Source organism: Pinus tabuliformis, chromosome 7 (genome assembly GCF_031772625.1).
Source record: "Pinus tabuliformis cultivar Carrire ecotype Pingquan chromosome 7, CPIR1, whole genome shotgun sequence".
NCBI lineage: Eukaryota > Viridiplantae > Streptophyta > Pinopsida > Pinales > Pinaceae > Pinus > Pinus tabuliformis.
In genome coordinates this window covers 2023761908-2023778527 of record NC_142293.1, presented here as the reverse complement: position 1 = coordinate 2023778527, position 16620 = coordinate 2023761908, and the positions used below count along the sequence as shown (strand labels likewise).

The following is a 16620-nucleotide window of genomic DNA, read 5'->3' as shown; positions in this document are numbered from 1 at the left end:
AATCCAAACCTCTGATACCAAATGTTATGAAACCAGCTCATAAAATAGAAGAAAAAATAAATCAACAACTTCAAAATCAGCCTCTTCGAGTGGGCAACCTTCTTTACATTACACAAATGAATAATTCTTGGATGATACAAATGATAAAACCTCATTTCTATATATAGGAGTCTAAGGGGTCACAATATAATCAAAGCCGACATAACAATAATAATATAAGGGAACAACAATAACAATAATGGACTTCTATGGGGCACAATAATAACAATATGGGGACAATAGGGACACAACAATAACAATAAGGGCTACAATCACAATAGTAATGGAGAAATCACTAATATTATAGGGACCTAACATACAAAAATTTAAAATAATAAATATAAATATAAAACTTTATTATAATAAATGTATTTATATTAATTTATTTTTTATTATATATATATATATATATATATATATATATATAAGTGTTAATAATATCTCATTTTAATTTTATAAAATATTATATTAAGTTAATATATGATTATTTAATTATAATTTTTATATCTATAAAAATGATATAAAATAGATTAGTAATCCAATCATTGTTTGGAGCACTTTTTTTTGGTCTTCCTAATAAAAGATCTTACCAATATAATATGGGGCATGTCAATTTAATTTTCAATTTCATCATGATTATAAATTTATAGTTAAATTATTAAAATTTTATATTATATTAATTAATTAAAGATAAGTTAGTAGGGAGATGTTTAATTTTGATTTTACTATTGAGAAATAAACGAGGAGATTATTTTGGAGAATAAGAATAATATTAAAATTACTACTACTTTTAAATTTAAGGATAAGTTGTGGGATGATAATGAGTTAGAGGGAGAAATAAAGTTAAGGTATTATAAGGAGGTGATCAGCTGAATCTTGCTAACCACAATTCTCGATCGCCCTAAATCCCAGAATTATCTTCCTATCTTGACCAATACTAAGAAGAAAATGAACATTGTGAAGATAAAAATTAATTCTCATGAGCTCAAAAGTGAAACTACCTTCCTGTCATGACCAATACTAAGAAGAAAATGAACATTTTGAAGATAAGAACTAATTCTCATGAGCTCAAAAGTGAAACTGGGCATTGGTCGATAATAAGAGGGTTGAAAAGGGTTAAAGATGAAAAAGCATTTTCTTTTGGATTGCTCGGCCCTCACTCACATCCTTTCTCATTTCCAAAACCTTTGCTACACTATCGACCTTTTTGACTTATTAAATCAGATCACTTCTTTTTTAATCATAAAAATAAAATATTAAAAAATCTCAATTAATCTCCATATTAATTTTAATAATTTTTAAATTTTATATTTAAAATGAAAATAAATATATTACATCTCATCATTATCGAGAATGAATAAAAACCAATGTGAACTCGAATATTTGAATCTAAACACCCACAACCTCAAGAAAATATGAGCATAAACCATAATACATCGCAGACCTGGCAAATATGGAACTTTGAAAAGAGGATGCCAAAGAAGATTAGGTTAACTTTTTCAAAGAAATTGTCCACATCCAACCCAATTAGGAACAAGGTAGGAAGTATCGCCCCACTTTCCTTTCCTAAGTGGTGTTGCCCTTTCTAATTTTAAATGTCTGCGATCAACACGGTTGCTTCCCCGTGATAATGAAGCCTACGGTAGAAGACAACAAGGTCACTGTTTAATGTTTTTTTTTTCAAAGAGGTCATTGTTTAATGTTACCATCAACTACTCATGAGAGTAACTGCCACATTGGGGTTGTAGAATATTGGCATTCTAGAATGTGTTTATGTATACTAATTAAGATAAGCAGTAATTTTGTCAAAATTATGAGTTTACAATTAATATTTAATGTTAAAGGATTATAAAATTATAATAATTAATAGTGATTAGGTGTAATTTTACAAACACTAACACCGGTTTTATTGGACATTTAAAATAGAGTCATAATCCAAGAAATTACTAGTCAGAAGTTGGGAGGCTTACTGTAGTCTCGAAAACAAATGTAGAATTATGAGATAGAACTTTGGTAATTGGCAAATGATCAATCAACAATACTTGGGTATGAAATCAATATTTTTTGAATCTCAAAATGTTGACAATATAAAGGTTTCTAAGTGGTCTTTTATCTAAAAGCCTAATAGGTATATGATCATAGATTTGATCTCTAGTTGGGAAGCTTACTGTAGTCTCGAAAACAAATGTAGAATTGTGAGATAGAACTTTGATAATCGACAAATGATCAATCAACAATACTTGGGCATGAAATCAATTTTTTTTTAATCTCAAAATGTTGACAATATAAAGGTTTCCAAGTGGTTTTTTAATCTGAAAGTCTAATAGGTATATGATCATAGATTTGATCTCTCTCGGTGCTTGATAGATCCGTGGTTAAGATAGATCTAGACTGGTATATAACTAATTAAGATTAGTAGTAATTTTGTCAAAATTATGAGTTTACAATTAATATTAATATTAAGAGATTATAAAATTATAATAATTAAAATTAAAAGGAAAAAACATAGTGAATAAGTGCAATCTTACAACACTTGCACCAATTTCATTGGCCATTTAAAATAGAGTCATAATCCAATAAATTAGTAGTCAGAAGTTGGGTAGCTTATTGTAGTCTTGAAAGCAAATGTAAGATGATTGTCAAATGATCAATCAACAATACTCGGCATGAAATCAATCATTTTTGAATCTAGAAAGGTTGGCAATATAAATGTTTCCTTGTGGTCTTTTATCTAAAAGCCTAATGGGTATATGATCTTAGACTACACTAAGGGTGGTTATATGAGAAAATTGAAAGCTTAGTTACAAATTAGTCTTATAGATGACTATCTTGATGTAGAAGGTTAACATTGGATAAATCAATTCCTCAATGGATATTAATGTACTTTTTATCCTTAATTAGAGTTTGAGGAACATGCATGTGTTTGGACATGTTACGAAGAAATATATTAGAGTTTGAGGAACATGCATGTGTTTGGACATGTACTTATAGCTAAAAAGCTTGTGAATGATGATAAATAATGAATATTTATGATGTAAGGGAATGAACGAAGTTAAAGAATAACCCATGGGGGTTTTAGAGAGGATTGGATTAGGAAAGAAGAAAAAGAAAGGCATTAGTCATAACCTTTCCATTGGTAAGTAAATGTATGGTTTAGAAAATTGGTGAAATAAAGTAAAAATAGGGAAAACCCATAGTTAGACTATTTAAATAATTATAGACTATCATATTATATAAAAATAGTTCTCTATTCTCAAAATTTTAATATAATTTTGTCAGAACTACACCCCCTCTCCCCACCTTTCCCCCGCATCAGACCTTGAAATTGTGCACCTGCAAAACTATGGCCAAAGCATCTCCGGAATCGCGCTTCCAAAAACCAAAACTTTGCTTCAGCCCCAATTTGCACAATACCTGGAAATTTGGAACTACCATGTGCTCAAATGCACTCTCGTCACACTTCATGGATGCTCCCTAGGCATTCCTTGGATGTTCCCTAGATGCCTCGTGCTTCTCAAATTGGTCCTTCATGATTTTCTCATTTACCTCTTATTGGCCCTCATGGCTTTGAAGTGCACCATAAGTTAGATCTCGTCCCTTCAACATACTTTTTTTTTTTTTGGGCGAGGGGGGGTGCGGGAGGGTGCCTCTATGAAAGGAAATGGGCTCTGATATCCTAGGGGAAACTATGCCTTTCCAAAGCTAGGAGGGGGTTCGGCTTGCGAGATCCAAAGATTCTTAGCACTATCTTGGGTGCCAAACTTGGGGGGCACTAGCTCCAAGGGAGTAGTGAAGTCTAGCGTAAAATATGGAATAGAAAATACTATGATAATATACCCAAAAAACAACAATGTGTTAAGATGCAACACTTACCCATAGGCTCAACCATCTGGAACCTCGCTTGCAAATGCAAATAACTTATCCAAGACCACTACTTCTGGGAAGTCTTTGATAACATAATTGCTCAATTTTAGGATGATTCATTGCATCAATTCTCCAAATTTGACTTTGAAACCGAGCTTAATGACCTCAACTGCATTACGAAGTCTCATTAAATTATTTTAGTAGCATACTATTGGAGTGTCTAGTTAGTGAAAACCAATTAGCGTGCTTGGAAGTCCAAATATTCATGGGAGTTCATGCCATCACATATAGATTAGGGAAACCTTGACAAAATTATCCAGCAATGACACATCTCTCATTCTGATGGATCCTAACAAATTAAGATGGGGATACACCTCTAAGGGAACCTTGTCTATCAATGAGGCATATCAAATAGAAGTTAAAAATGATCAGATCCCATGCTTGCAAATCTGGTCTCAAATCTGGGAACAAAAATCATTGCCAAAGGTAACACAATTTTTTTGGCTTCATACTCATAGGAAAACTATAACATGGGATAGGCTCCTCTCAAAAGGCTTTGAAGGCCTCTCCCTATGTTTTTTATGTCATAATTCATAGGAAATCAATGAACATCTATTAAATCTCTATCAAGTCTCTAATGGCCTTTGGAAAACATCATTGGCTCTATTTCATCATACCAGTGACAACCCCATATGTATCGTTAACACTCTATCCTCTTTACGATCTTCCCCTTTTTGAACCCGGTTTTCAACAAAGCTTGGAATCTACTCCCATGTTTCTTACTATGAACAATCTAGAAAGAATGCAACAATGGAATTTTTAGGGGCTTGTCTTCATCAATGGACTCTCTCTAGAACCTCCTCTTCAAGTAGATCTAAGAAGCCATTCTTGTTTCCTCTTGGTCATCTTCAGAGTAAGAAGTCACTCAAGAAGAAGTTCCAATCTTAAGAGAATTGCAACTCTCTCCAAACATCATTGCATCCTCTCATTTTATTAGCAAACCTCTTCTCTTCTCTTTGCAACATTGGCATCACCCTTCGATGAATTTTATTAAGCTCAACTTTGACAATGAGTTGAAGGGCAATCGTGGCTGGGCTAAATTCAATGGCATGTTCCATTCAAACTTGGGAGCGATCCTCTATCTCTATGCATGCCACATGGGGATAAATAGTGATAACAAAACCAAACTCTATGCCCTAAAGTTTAGTCTCCTATAAGTCCTTAAACTAAATCTCTCCAAAATTTAGGTTGAAGGCAAGTCTAAACTAGTTATCACTATGGTTTTCAAACTGACTTATGGCTCATCATCGCTGCAAAACTCCTATAGCGTGTGGCTATAAAGTTACCTCTCTAGAATTGCTTCTCTCCTTCCTCGTATCCTAATGGTTCTCCCCTTCCATGTCAAACGTATTAGGAAATAGTTAGCAGCAAGCTAAATAATGAAGAATAAAAAACTCCTTCCTCCATAATTAACTTCTCCTGGGAAGATCTCTTCGCCTCTCAGCTTCAGGAGGAGAGCGAGACTCTAGCCCAAAAAGATTTATCCTTTCTAATGGGGGTGAAAAATAGTGGAAATAAAGTGTTGATGGATAAATAAGAGGTTAAGGACAACATTCTGCACAGGTTGGATGAGTTGAAGCTATTGTTGTTGGATGTTGAAGAGAGCCCTGCTCATCTTGAAATGGGCTTTCCTCCAAGCCCAATAGTGAAGACCCATTACAAGAATGCAAACCACCCCACCAACTTCAACACGTCTCTATCATCATAATTCTCAGGTTTCTTTACTTGTTTCCATGCATATGATGTTTACATCTTTATTTTTTGTTGGCTTTGTGGGCTTTCCTCACATCTAGAACAACTATCCCTTTTTTGGTACATTGTTTTAGTTATCATACTTGTCACTAGTTTTTCCTATGTTGAGACAACTCTTATCCTCTTTATATTAATGGTATCATTCTTTGTTTTTTTTTGGAGACTACTCGAGAAATAGTTAATATGTCATTGGTCTAGTTTCTCTAGCAACAAATTAGAAACACATAAGGTCAAGAAAATTTGTAATTTTCTAGCAAAATGATAAAATTAAATTAAAAAAAAAAGAGGAGAAAAAAAGTTATATAAATAATTACAAAATTACAAAATGAACTTTTTTTTTCTATTTTATAACGTGAAAATAAAATATATATATATAACTTTTTTTTATAAGTTTAGGTAGTGCCATTCTATTACTTTAGGAGGTGTTACATCATAAACATCCATGTCCAAATGGTCTCAACCTACCCATAGGGAAACCAAATCTGTTGATCATTTCGTTGCATTATAGTTAGTCCAAAAATGGAAATGTCTAAGTTTAGAGCACTGCTTGTAAACATAATTGTCTTTATATCCTCTAATATCAACTACCCTACACAGTAAAGCCAAAAAAACCTTCCTATTCATATAAGAGGAGGCTTTAATCATTAGAAAATGCAACCAGAGCTTTGGCACTAGATATAAATCATTCTAATTCAAGAGTTGGATCTTTGGCACTAGATCCATATCATTATGTGGGAGGCATGTATAAAATATGTCTTTCAATACTATCTAGCTAGATTTGACACTGAGTAAAATAAAATATAAAACTTTAAAATACAAAAATTTAAAATAATAAATATAAATATACATTTTTATTTATAATAAACTTATTTATACTTTCATTTAACTTGTAAATATTTGATATTTTATTTAAAAAAAAATTATGTTAATTTATTTTTTAATATTTGATGGGATATAAAGTTAAAATAGACTTATGTTTATATATATTTATATGTATATAATTTTTTAAGTTAATGACATTTTATTTTAATTTTATAAAATATTATATTAAGTTAATATATGATTATTTAATTATTGGAGAAAATCAATGAATTCATTCAGACAACAAGTAGACTGTCGATACAGATGAAATATCTTCATTAACGATCAGGAAAAACAACGAATGCCGGGCTCTGCATGAACAGCCATGAAACCCTTCTGACGGGGTTTGCAGGCCGGCCCACGGCCCTGTAAACCCCCACACCTGTACTCATCTCCCGTCATCTCCCGTTTTTTTATTGGCCCACGAGCTGGTACTCTGGTCCCCCGCGTCCTGTGTTTCCCCCTCCCTTTTTACCCTGGCTCCTCCCGCGTTTTTCGCACTTTCACCTTGGTTTTTCTCCCCCGAAGTTTTCACTGCCCTCCCTGCATCGGAACGGAGACCCCCCACAGCTCGGCCGACAGCTCGAAGGCGTCGTTTTCACTGCCAAAGGAGAACGTGACCCGCAGCAAGTTATTCTACAGGCTCAGCCCAAAACGGTTATCCCCGCTGTCGGTGCCGACGCTATACGGTTACCTGGTTTCGAGGAATACTCTATCGGGCGGTTACCTGTATTTCGAGGAGGGCACCTTGCAGCTGTCGACATGGACACAGAGGAAGTAGATTATTCGGAGTCCCCGCTGGCGGAAAGCTCCATCTGGCGCTCCACGTTTACTTCATCAGAGGGTTTGCACAGCGGGAATTTATCTGCTAGTTTTGAGCATCTGTCGCCCACTATCGACCCGTCGCTCCCCACCTCTCTTTACCCTGGCGAGCCCTCCTCCTGGAACTCCTTCGCGGTCCCCTCGCCGGCTTCACTGGGTTTCCTGGCGGACTGCTTACACTCCTCCCCGGTTGGTGTTTCCCCCCAAGCGTCGGTTATCCCCTCCCTTCCCCTGCCCCCGGAAACCTCTTTGGGGCTCCCTTCCCTCTCGGCTGCAAACCCTACCATCTCGATATCAAACCCTCCCTCGGGCCCTTCCGCACCCTCGGGTAGTTACCACGCGGTCCCTCCCCTCCCTGAAGCCATCCCCTCTTTTGGGACTAACCCCCTTCCCCCCCCCCTGTGGGCTCTCAGGCCACTGTTAACCCGGGCCGCATGTCCTCCCGCCCTGCCAAGAAGCAGCGTTGTTTCAAATCCACTGCGGAGGACGTCTTCCTGCGGCTGGAAGAGGATATTCAGTGGGGAGACGCCATGGATCTGGCGGACTGTGTCCTTGTGGGACGGATTAGAGGCAGACACGCAACGGCTGCAAAAATCAAGCAATGGGCGACCGAGATTTGGGGGCAATACCTTGTGGAGATCCCATCGGTACAGACGTTCGTGCGAGGATGGTTTGCGCTCAGATTTGCAAGGGCGGACCACACGAGCTGGGTTCTTTCCTCATTCTGGCATTTTGAGAAGGCCCCGGTCCTCCTCAAACGGTGGACGCCCCTCTTCGACCCGGAGACGGAGCTTTTGGGCATTGGACCAGTTTGGGTTAGGCTTCCGGGCTTGCCCTTGCAGTACTGGTCGGAAGATATTTTCAAAAGAATTGGGAATGCCCTCGGAACTTTCATGGAAACAGATAAATCCTACATCTCGACGGGCTCTATGGCTTTTGCAAGGATCCTAGTACATATGGATACCAGAGGGGGAGTGCCTGAACATATTACTATTCAATGGAAAGCCACTTCTAGGAAGCAGAAGCTGGATTATGAGGGCATACCCTACAGATGCAGAAGGTGTCACCAGGTGGGACATCTATATAAGGACTGCCCCCTCCTCCAGAAGACTCAGCAGACAGCTACAGGCCAGGATTTACCCTCCTCTGAGGGGATGCCAGACCCTCAGGCTGCTATGGCACCGAGAACGGATCATATCATCACCTCGGATACGGTGGAAGCGCCCTCTGCACCTCGCCGCAGGAAGCAAGCATCAAACGCGCCCCGGCCTCCATCTCCTCCTCTGACGCGCTCAAAAGCTGCAAAGGGAGCGGTCTTCTCCTCGGGTATGTCCACTTCTTCGTCTGCCTCTATTTCACATTTTGCATCATTGAGTTTATCTTCTGCTGGCATCCCCCCCCCTATCAGGCTCCCCCCTCCCTCATCCCCGTCAGCCCTGGACCTGGTAAAGGTGGCCTGCTCATCCCTCCCCCCTCTCGGCTCGCTATATGTATCTTGCCCCATCCCTCGACCTACAGGCCCTCCATCAATATCCTCTGTCCCCTCTTTCCCCCACCCCTCTTTTCCCTCGCCGTCTCCCTCTGTAAACTCGTCCCCGAGATACCCTACCCGTTCGACCACAAAGCTAAAAGTCTCGGACTCCATAGGGATGCCGGTGGAATCCCATCTCCTTTCGCCCAAGCAGGGGCGTGGTCGACCTTCCTCAAAGTCGATAGCACAAAAACAAACGGAGGAAGACATCCTCCTCGGCAAGCAGCAAACTCTTCCCAGGGCCCTTAGAGCACAAGATACCCTCCCCCACCCCCCTCCATGATAATTTTATCCTTCAACTGTAGAGGGTTGGCCAGCCCGGATAAAAAAGCGGCCCTGAAGCGACTCTTACTCTCAAACCCTGTGGACATTATCTTCTTACAAGAAACTTTATGCAAAGCGGACACAGCATCCTCCATTCTTGGCTTATGGTTACCTGGGTGGACCTTTACAGCCATTGATGTATCTGGCCGCTCAGGAGGCATTGCTATGGGATTCAAGAACAACTCTATTTTGCTAAAAAACATCTGGGGTGGAGGGGGTTTTCTGGGGGCAGATATATACTCGAGAGATCTGGAGGAAAATCTCAAAATTATAAATGTTTATGGCCCCTGTCTAAACAGAGAGCTATTCTGGCAAAAGCTCCTAGATTCCCCACTCCTACAAGCTGAGAATATTATTTTGGGAGGAGATTTAAATTTCTCAATAGGCTTCTCCGAATCTTGGGGACATCTGGCTCAAATTGACCCCCTCTCTGATTTTTTTGGGCAACTGCTTGAAGATCGTCATTGGATTGATCTCCCTTCTGCAAAACTCCAATACACTTGGAAGAACAATAGAACTGGGGACCAAAGCCTAGCGAGAAGGCTGGATCGATTCATCATGAAGGAAGGGCTCTGTTCCCAATATCCTAGGTCTCGTCAATGGGTGGGAAGTGGAGGGATCTCGGACCATAGGCCCATTTTCCTGGAATTAGAAGCAAGACAACGAGCCCAAAATGCCCCTTTCAAATTCAATGCAACTTGGCTCCGGGATCCTTCTTACATAAAATTGATATCGGATTTCTGGAAAACACATCCGATCTCAGAGAATATGGACCCAGCCAAAGGTTTGGTTAGAAACCTCTCAGAAATCAAAGGAAAATCAAGAGAATGGGCGAAATCAAAGAGAAAACAGGATGATCAGACTATATCTTGGGCGGAACAAGCAATTGAGGCTCTTGAAGCAAATTCAGATGGAACTTATATATCCCCTGATCAGAAATCCTTGTATGAAGACCTAATCAAAAGGAGAACCCAGATTCTCAGAGATAGGGAGGACTCCTGGAGACTAAGAAGCAGAGCCATATGGCTCAAGGAGGGGGATGAGAACTCAAAATTTTTCCACCGTTTTGCAAATGGGCGAAAGGCGATCAACACTATTTGGGAGTTGCAAGATGAGCAAGGACATCAGGTCAGCAGCCCAGGGGAACTTGCCTATCTTGCCTCTTCACACTTTAAGAATATATACAAAGCTCCAGGTCAAGCAAATCTCTTAGAAATAATGAGGGTTGCAGAACTTTTCCCGAGATTTGTGGATGAGGATGAGGCGGAGGAGCTAACTAAAGATATCTCCTTGGAGGAACTGGAAGCCACTATCAAATGCTTCCAAAAGGACAAGAGCCCGGGTCCAGATGGCTGGACAATTGAGTTCTTTTCAGCTTTTTTTGAGCTAATAGGAAATGACATTCTCAAAGCCATTAACCACTGCTGCCTAAATGGATCTATCCCCTCTAGCATCAAAGCCACCTTCATTGCTCTCATCCCCAAATCTGATAAGCCTGTATCTTTTAACGATTTCAGGCCCATCTCGCTCTGCAACTGTCTCTATAAGATTTTGGCCAAAATCCTAGCAAACAGGATCAAGCCCATCCTATCGGCCAACATATCCTCTGAACAATTTGCTTTCCTCCATAAGCGCCAGATCCATGAGGCTATTGGTACTGCACAAGAACTTCTTCACTCTATGAAAAGCAAAAATCTGAAAGGAATGATCCTCAAAGTGGACCTCTCAAAAGCTTTTGATAGGGTAAATTTGTTGTACATCAGAATGCTCCTCACTCACCTGGGTTTCCCTTTCCTCTTCATCAAAAGAATCATGAGCTGCATCTCCGATGTACCTTTCAGTGTCCTCCTTAATGGTTCCCCCACCCCTTTTTTTACTACCGAAAGGGGCCTCCGGCAAGGCTGTCCTCTATCTCCCCTTCTATTTTTACTCATCATGGAAGGGCTAAGTAGATTGATTGCAGCTGAACACAGAAGAGGACGAATAAGAGGAATCAAAATCACGGACAACTGTTTCCTTACACATCTACTCTTTGTGGATGATGTTCTGATCTTCTTAAATGGCAGTATGGCCGATTCATCGGCATTACATCAGGTTTTTGATCTCTTTCAGAAAGCAACTGGAATGGTAATAAATGTACAAAAATCCACCCTTACAGCGATTAATTGCTCCCCACAAGAAGTCATCTACACAAAAAATCGCTTTCCATTTCAGATTCACCCTATGGAGGAAGGGCTGAAGTATCTGGGCTTCAGAGTAAAACATGGAGGTTACAGAATTGCAGATTGGATTTGGTTAATATCTAAAGTGGAGAAAAGGATCAATGTCTGGTATAACAGATACCTCACAAGGGCAGGCAGACTCACTCTAATCAAAGCTGTGCTGGAAGCAACGCCGGTGTACTGGATGTCCCTGGCGTGGATACCAAGAGGGATCTTATCTAGGCTTCAAAAAATTTGCTGCAGATTCTTATGGAAGGGATCAAATCAAGGGAATCTCTTTGCCTGGGTTAAATGGGACACCATAGCTAAACCAAAAAAATGGGGAGGATGGGGAATTAAGAGATTAGATTTATTTGCAAATGCTCTTGCTGCAAAAATGGGATGGCAACTCCTCACATCAAATAGTCTCTGGCAGAAAGTAGTTATGGAAAAATATATTGCTCCGGAAAGCATCTTCAGCTGGATTCGGAGGGAACACAGGGGAAGTGGTAGTCACTCCATCATTTGGAAAGCTGTCCTAAATTCTCTTCCCCTAATTCGGGAGGGACTGACATGGAGAATAAAACAGGGGAACTCTGTCCGCATTGGCGTCGACCCCTGGATTGGTTGTGGAAACATGCAAAGACTATCAGAACAGCTCCTAACACACCTAAGGGATCAAGGCGCCACGCTTATTGCTCACATTGCTGACCAAGGAAATTCCAGTTTCCTTCATCAGGCCTGGAGGACTTCTCAAGACCTCCACATTCCGGAACAATGGAGACAAGAATGGGCATCATTCACTGAGGCTCTCTCACAAGCTCACATCAGAATATCGGAGGGAGAAGATGAGATAGTCTGGGCCCTAGCTAAATCTGGTACATACTCCCCAAAGGAGGGTTACATGCAGCTTATGCAAAATCACCAGCCAGACAACTCTCAGCAGTGGTGGAAAACAATTTGGCATCTAAAAGCAGCCCCCAGAACGCGGCTTCTCATGTGGGCTATTCTCTCCAACAAGATTCCCACTGGGGCAAATTTGAAAAAAAGATCCTTCCATGGACCCTTCTGGTGCCATCTTTGCAGAAGTAATGAGGAAGATACGGAACACCTTTTTCTTACCTGTCCGGCAATACAAGACCTATGGTCACTTCTCTCTTTACGTTCCCCTTCCCTCCACCAATGGCATGGGCAATCTATCACTGAGGCATGGAGCAACTGGCTGGTACAACACTCTGGAAAAGACAAGAACATTCCTCTCCTCATGTGTTGGTCTATCTGGATTGCAAGGAACCGAGCAATTTTCGACCAAAAGATTCCCCACTGGCCTGTCACCATTGCCCACATTATTGCAGACCTTGCTCTCATTCCTGATGATCCTCCATCAGCTCCCCCTCGGTCCATTACCCCAGAACTCATAGACAAATCTTTCCCCTGGGCATATTTTGATGGCTCAGCCCAAGAGGAAGGCTGTGGGGGGGGAGGCCTCCTTTACTTGCGAGAAAATCACTCTTTCTCACTCCAAATTCCCCTGGGCAGAGGCACTAATAATTTTGCGGAGCTCACTACTGCCAAACACCTCATATCTTTTGCACTTGAGAAGGGCTGTACAAAATTACAACTGTTTGGAGATTCAATGATTGTATGCAATTGGCTCACCAGAAAATCATCTTGCACTGCTTTCTCTTTGAGACACATCCTGGATGAGGCACTCAGACTAACAGATGCTTTTGAAAAATTTGATTGTCGCCATATATACAGGGAGCGCAACACTCGGGCGGACTACCTATCCAAGCAAGCAGCGCAGAGGCAAGAAGAGGACTGGTTAATACAAGAAGATCTGGATGGCACCTACTTTCAGCACTATCACAGACCCTTTGATGACTATCAGGCTCAAAGGGATGCTCTCATCTGAAAGGGGTCCCAACATGCTCAGTTTTTACTGGTTTTTTGTTTACATGTTTTTATATATATTTCTGTTATGGACTATGGTGGTAAAACACAGCTATTTTTTGTTTATTTTCGGCAGCAAGCTACAGCTGCACAGTGATGACCGAAACAATGGAAATCTTATGTAAATCTTCTCTGCTGGTTTATTTTTTTGATATATACCTCTCCAAACTCCCTGCGTGGACAAACAGTTTGGTGAGAGGAGTGACTACTGTCTAGCTTATCTGGTTTTTTAGTTGTCTGGAACAATGAACAGTCTTTTGTTAGAAGTTTTTTGAGAGGCAAACAGCCTCAGTATGCATATGCTCAGCATCTACAGAATGTAATTTCTCTTTGATTAATAGAAATTACGACTTTTTCTACGGGAAAAAAAAGATTATTTAATTATTATTTTTACATCTATAAAAATTATATAAAATAGATTAATAATACAATCATGGTTTGGAGTAGGTTTTTTTTTGTTTTACCAATAAAATATTTAGCATGCTCATATAATTTTCAATTTTTATCTTTCAGTCTTGACAATTACTAAGAAGAAAATGAATATTGTGAAGATAAGAACTAATTTTCATGAGCTCAGAAATGAAATGTGGAACTAATTTTCATGAGCTCAGAAGAAGAAAATGAATATTGTGAAAATAAGAACTAATTTTCATGAGCTCAGAAATGAAATGTGGAACTAATTTTCATGAGCTCAGAAGTGAAATGTGACACTGAGGGTTGGTCAATAGTAAGAGGGTTGAAGATGACAAACATTTTGTTTTGGATTGCATGGCTCTCACTCACATCCTTTCATATTTTGGAGCCTTGACAATTACTAAGAAGAAAATGAATATTGTGAAGATAAGAACTAATTTTGCATGAGCTTAGAAGTGAAATGTCAAACTGTGGATAGTAAGAGGGTTGAAGATGAAAAACATTTTGTTTTGGATTGCATGGCTCTCACTCACATCCTTTCATGTTTCCAAAACCTTTGCCACACTATCAACCTTCTTGACTTGATTGCTTGTCTCCCTTATTTTAATCATAGAAATAAAATATTAAACAATCTCAATTATTCTCTTACTTTCTAAAGGTCCAATAAACTATATCGGTTTTAATGAACTTTAATTATGAACAATTTTTTTGTTAGGACTACATCTTCAACATGAACAATATATCATCCCGATCAGGCAAGGAATTGAACCAATGACTTCACATCAAGGAGTGCCTTAATAAAGCACCTGATAACGGATGAATGATTGGCTTCACAACAAGGAGTGCCTTAACAAAGCACCAACATGTCTGAATTGAACCTGTAACTTCACATCAAAGAGTGGCTTGGATAAACTTTTTCAAAACAATAGACCACATCCAATCTAATCCAAGCTAATCCAGTAAATCCCAAAAATATGCTCCAACGAATAATAGAAATCGGAAGTGAACAAAGAAACATAAATAAAAATATTTAGAATGATTCAACCATTTGTTTAAGCTCGATAACCCTAAACATCAGGTTTACGCGAATTTCATACATATGTTATCACAAATCTCTGTGACAGTGCAGGAGAAGAGAGCAGAATCAAGATTCAAAAAGAGAGCGAGAATTTCAGCAGAGTAAACGCTTGGATGTGTTGAAGAGATGGACAAAGGAGACAAGCACATAAACCGAGAGAGCGACCCTGTAAGGCGAAAAATAGTCCTTATAACTCAAACAACCTGAACATGGAGAGCGTCCGCTTGCTATATCTTCATCCTCTGTACTTATCAGATCGCCAGAAGCATTTTGTAAGAGGGTTTCCCGGCTTTGTATGAAGTCCAGGTGGGTTTCTGTTATGAATGCGGAGGCGAGAGCAAGAAGGGTGGAAAGGCTCACAAAAGCAGAGAGATAGACCTGCAGAGGAACCCAGGAGATGCCGTTTCCACAACTCTTGTGCTGCTGAGAGGGAGAGTGAGAATAAGTGTTCAGCAGAGACGCCAAGACTGCAAGTTGGAATACAACATAAACACCATACAGCACAGACGTTTCAGTAGTGTTCTTCAATTGCAAGCGCATGATCTGATTTACTGATGGGGCACAGATTGGCATCTTCATTTTTTCCATAATCAAATACACGAATTAAATGCTTCTCAAACTTATGAGTGAATTCATGTGTTGCCAGGGTTATTTTAAGGGAAGGAAGATGGGAAAGTGGTCGGTTATTTCCATGCGGCCTGTTGCAGCAGTTGCCCAGGAAAAGGCTCTGAAGCTTCCCTCCGCTGACGAGAACAAGAGGAACAAGGTAGGAAGTATCGCCCCACTTTCCTTTCCTCAGTGGAGTTGTCCTTTCTAATTTTAAATGTATGCGCGGTTACTTCCCCGTCATAATGAAGCTACGATGGAAGGCAACAAGGTCACTGTTTAATGTTACCATCAACCACTCAGGACAGTAATGTGTTTTATAAACTAACCTAGGTGTAATTTAAGTTTGATAAAAATTTATCATATGATAAAACTCTTAATCATGGACATTTATTAGGGATATTATTAATGTGTAAATAAATTTTGTTATAATATTATGATTTATCAATATTTTATACCAAAAATTCATAATTTATTTTATAATCAAAATATTTTATTTTAATATAATTTTATAAGATTTTTGTAATTGAATCTAAAAGAAAAAACTATAATTATTTTTACAATTATTCAAATTCTCTATCTTCACATATATTAAAAATATGAACACAAAATTAAATCAATGTTTTAATAAAATTAAAAATGAAAATACTTTTATATATAAAGATGTGAAATTTATATAATATAAATAATATTATTGAGAACTAACATAGATCCATCTTAACTAAGGATCCAACACTAGCAGAAAGATAGTGCATGATTTTTTTCAAGTTTTTTATTATTGTATTTTCTTAGACATGATTGATCCAAAATATAGGTTTAATATTTTACAACCATTTGAGTTTTTTGTTGTTGTCGTTGTTAATTTAGATACTTTCTTAAAGACAATACAATGGGATCAGATTTAAGAGAGATAAGGGGGAGAGAGGGACGGAGATAGTGACAGACTTGGAGGACGGAGAGAGAAGGAGAGAGAGATAGAGTTAGAGGGGGAGAGATAGTGAGGGAAGAAGAAAGGCATAGAGGGAGAAAGGTCGAGAAAGAGGGGGAGTGACAAGGGAAAGATGGAGAGAGTGAGGGAGAGTAGAGAGTGGGAGGGAAGAAGAAAGGCATAGAGG

General features: G+C 39.1%; 2 protein-coding genes across 2 annotated transcripts; one reads left to right on the top strand and one right to left on the bottom strand.

The window, feature by feature from the left end:
* The first annotated feature begins 7832 nt into the window (after window positions 1-7832).
* LOC149256603 (uncharacterized) lies at window positions 7833-13369 on the top strand. The gene is made up of 2 exons (XM_089455417.1): window positions 7833-8724; window positions 9384-13369. The coding sequence occupies exons 1-2, from the start codon at window positions 7833-7835 to the stop codon at window positions 13367-13369; spliced, it is 4878 nt and encodes a 1625-aa protein (XP_089311543.1).
* Window positions 13370-14823: 1454 nt separating this feature from the next.
* Window positions 14824-15663, bottom strand: LOC149256602 (uncharacterized). Its single transcript, XM_089457461.1, has one exon. The coding sequence runs from the start codon at window positions 15485-15487 to the stop codon at window positions 14993-14995; it is 495 nt and encodes a 164-aa protein (XP_089313587.1). The 5' UTR covers window positions 15488-15663; the 3' UTR covers window positions 14824-14992.
* Between the last annotated feature and the right edge of the window lie 957 nt (window positions 15664-16620).

Bases quoted from the DNA above. Each gene is read 5' to 3' on its own strand.
- LOC149256603 (XM_089455417.1), top strand. From the start codon at position 7,833: ATGTCCTCCCGCCCTGCCAAGAAGCAGCGTTGTTTCAAATCCACTGCG. The intron at 8,725-9,383 runs GTATGTCCACTT...GGACCTTTACAG, and splicing joins GGGAGCGGTCTTCTCCTCGG to CCATTGATGTATCTGGCCGC.
- LOC149256602 (XM_089457461.1), bottom strand. From the start codon at position 15,487: ATGGAAAAAATGAAGATGCCAATCTGTGCCCCATCAGTAAATCAGATC.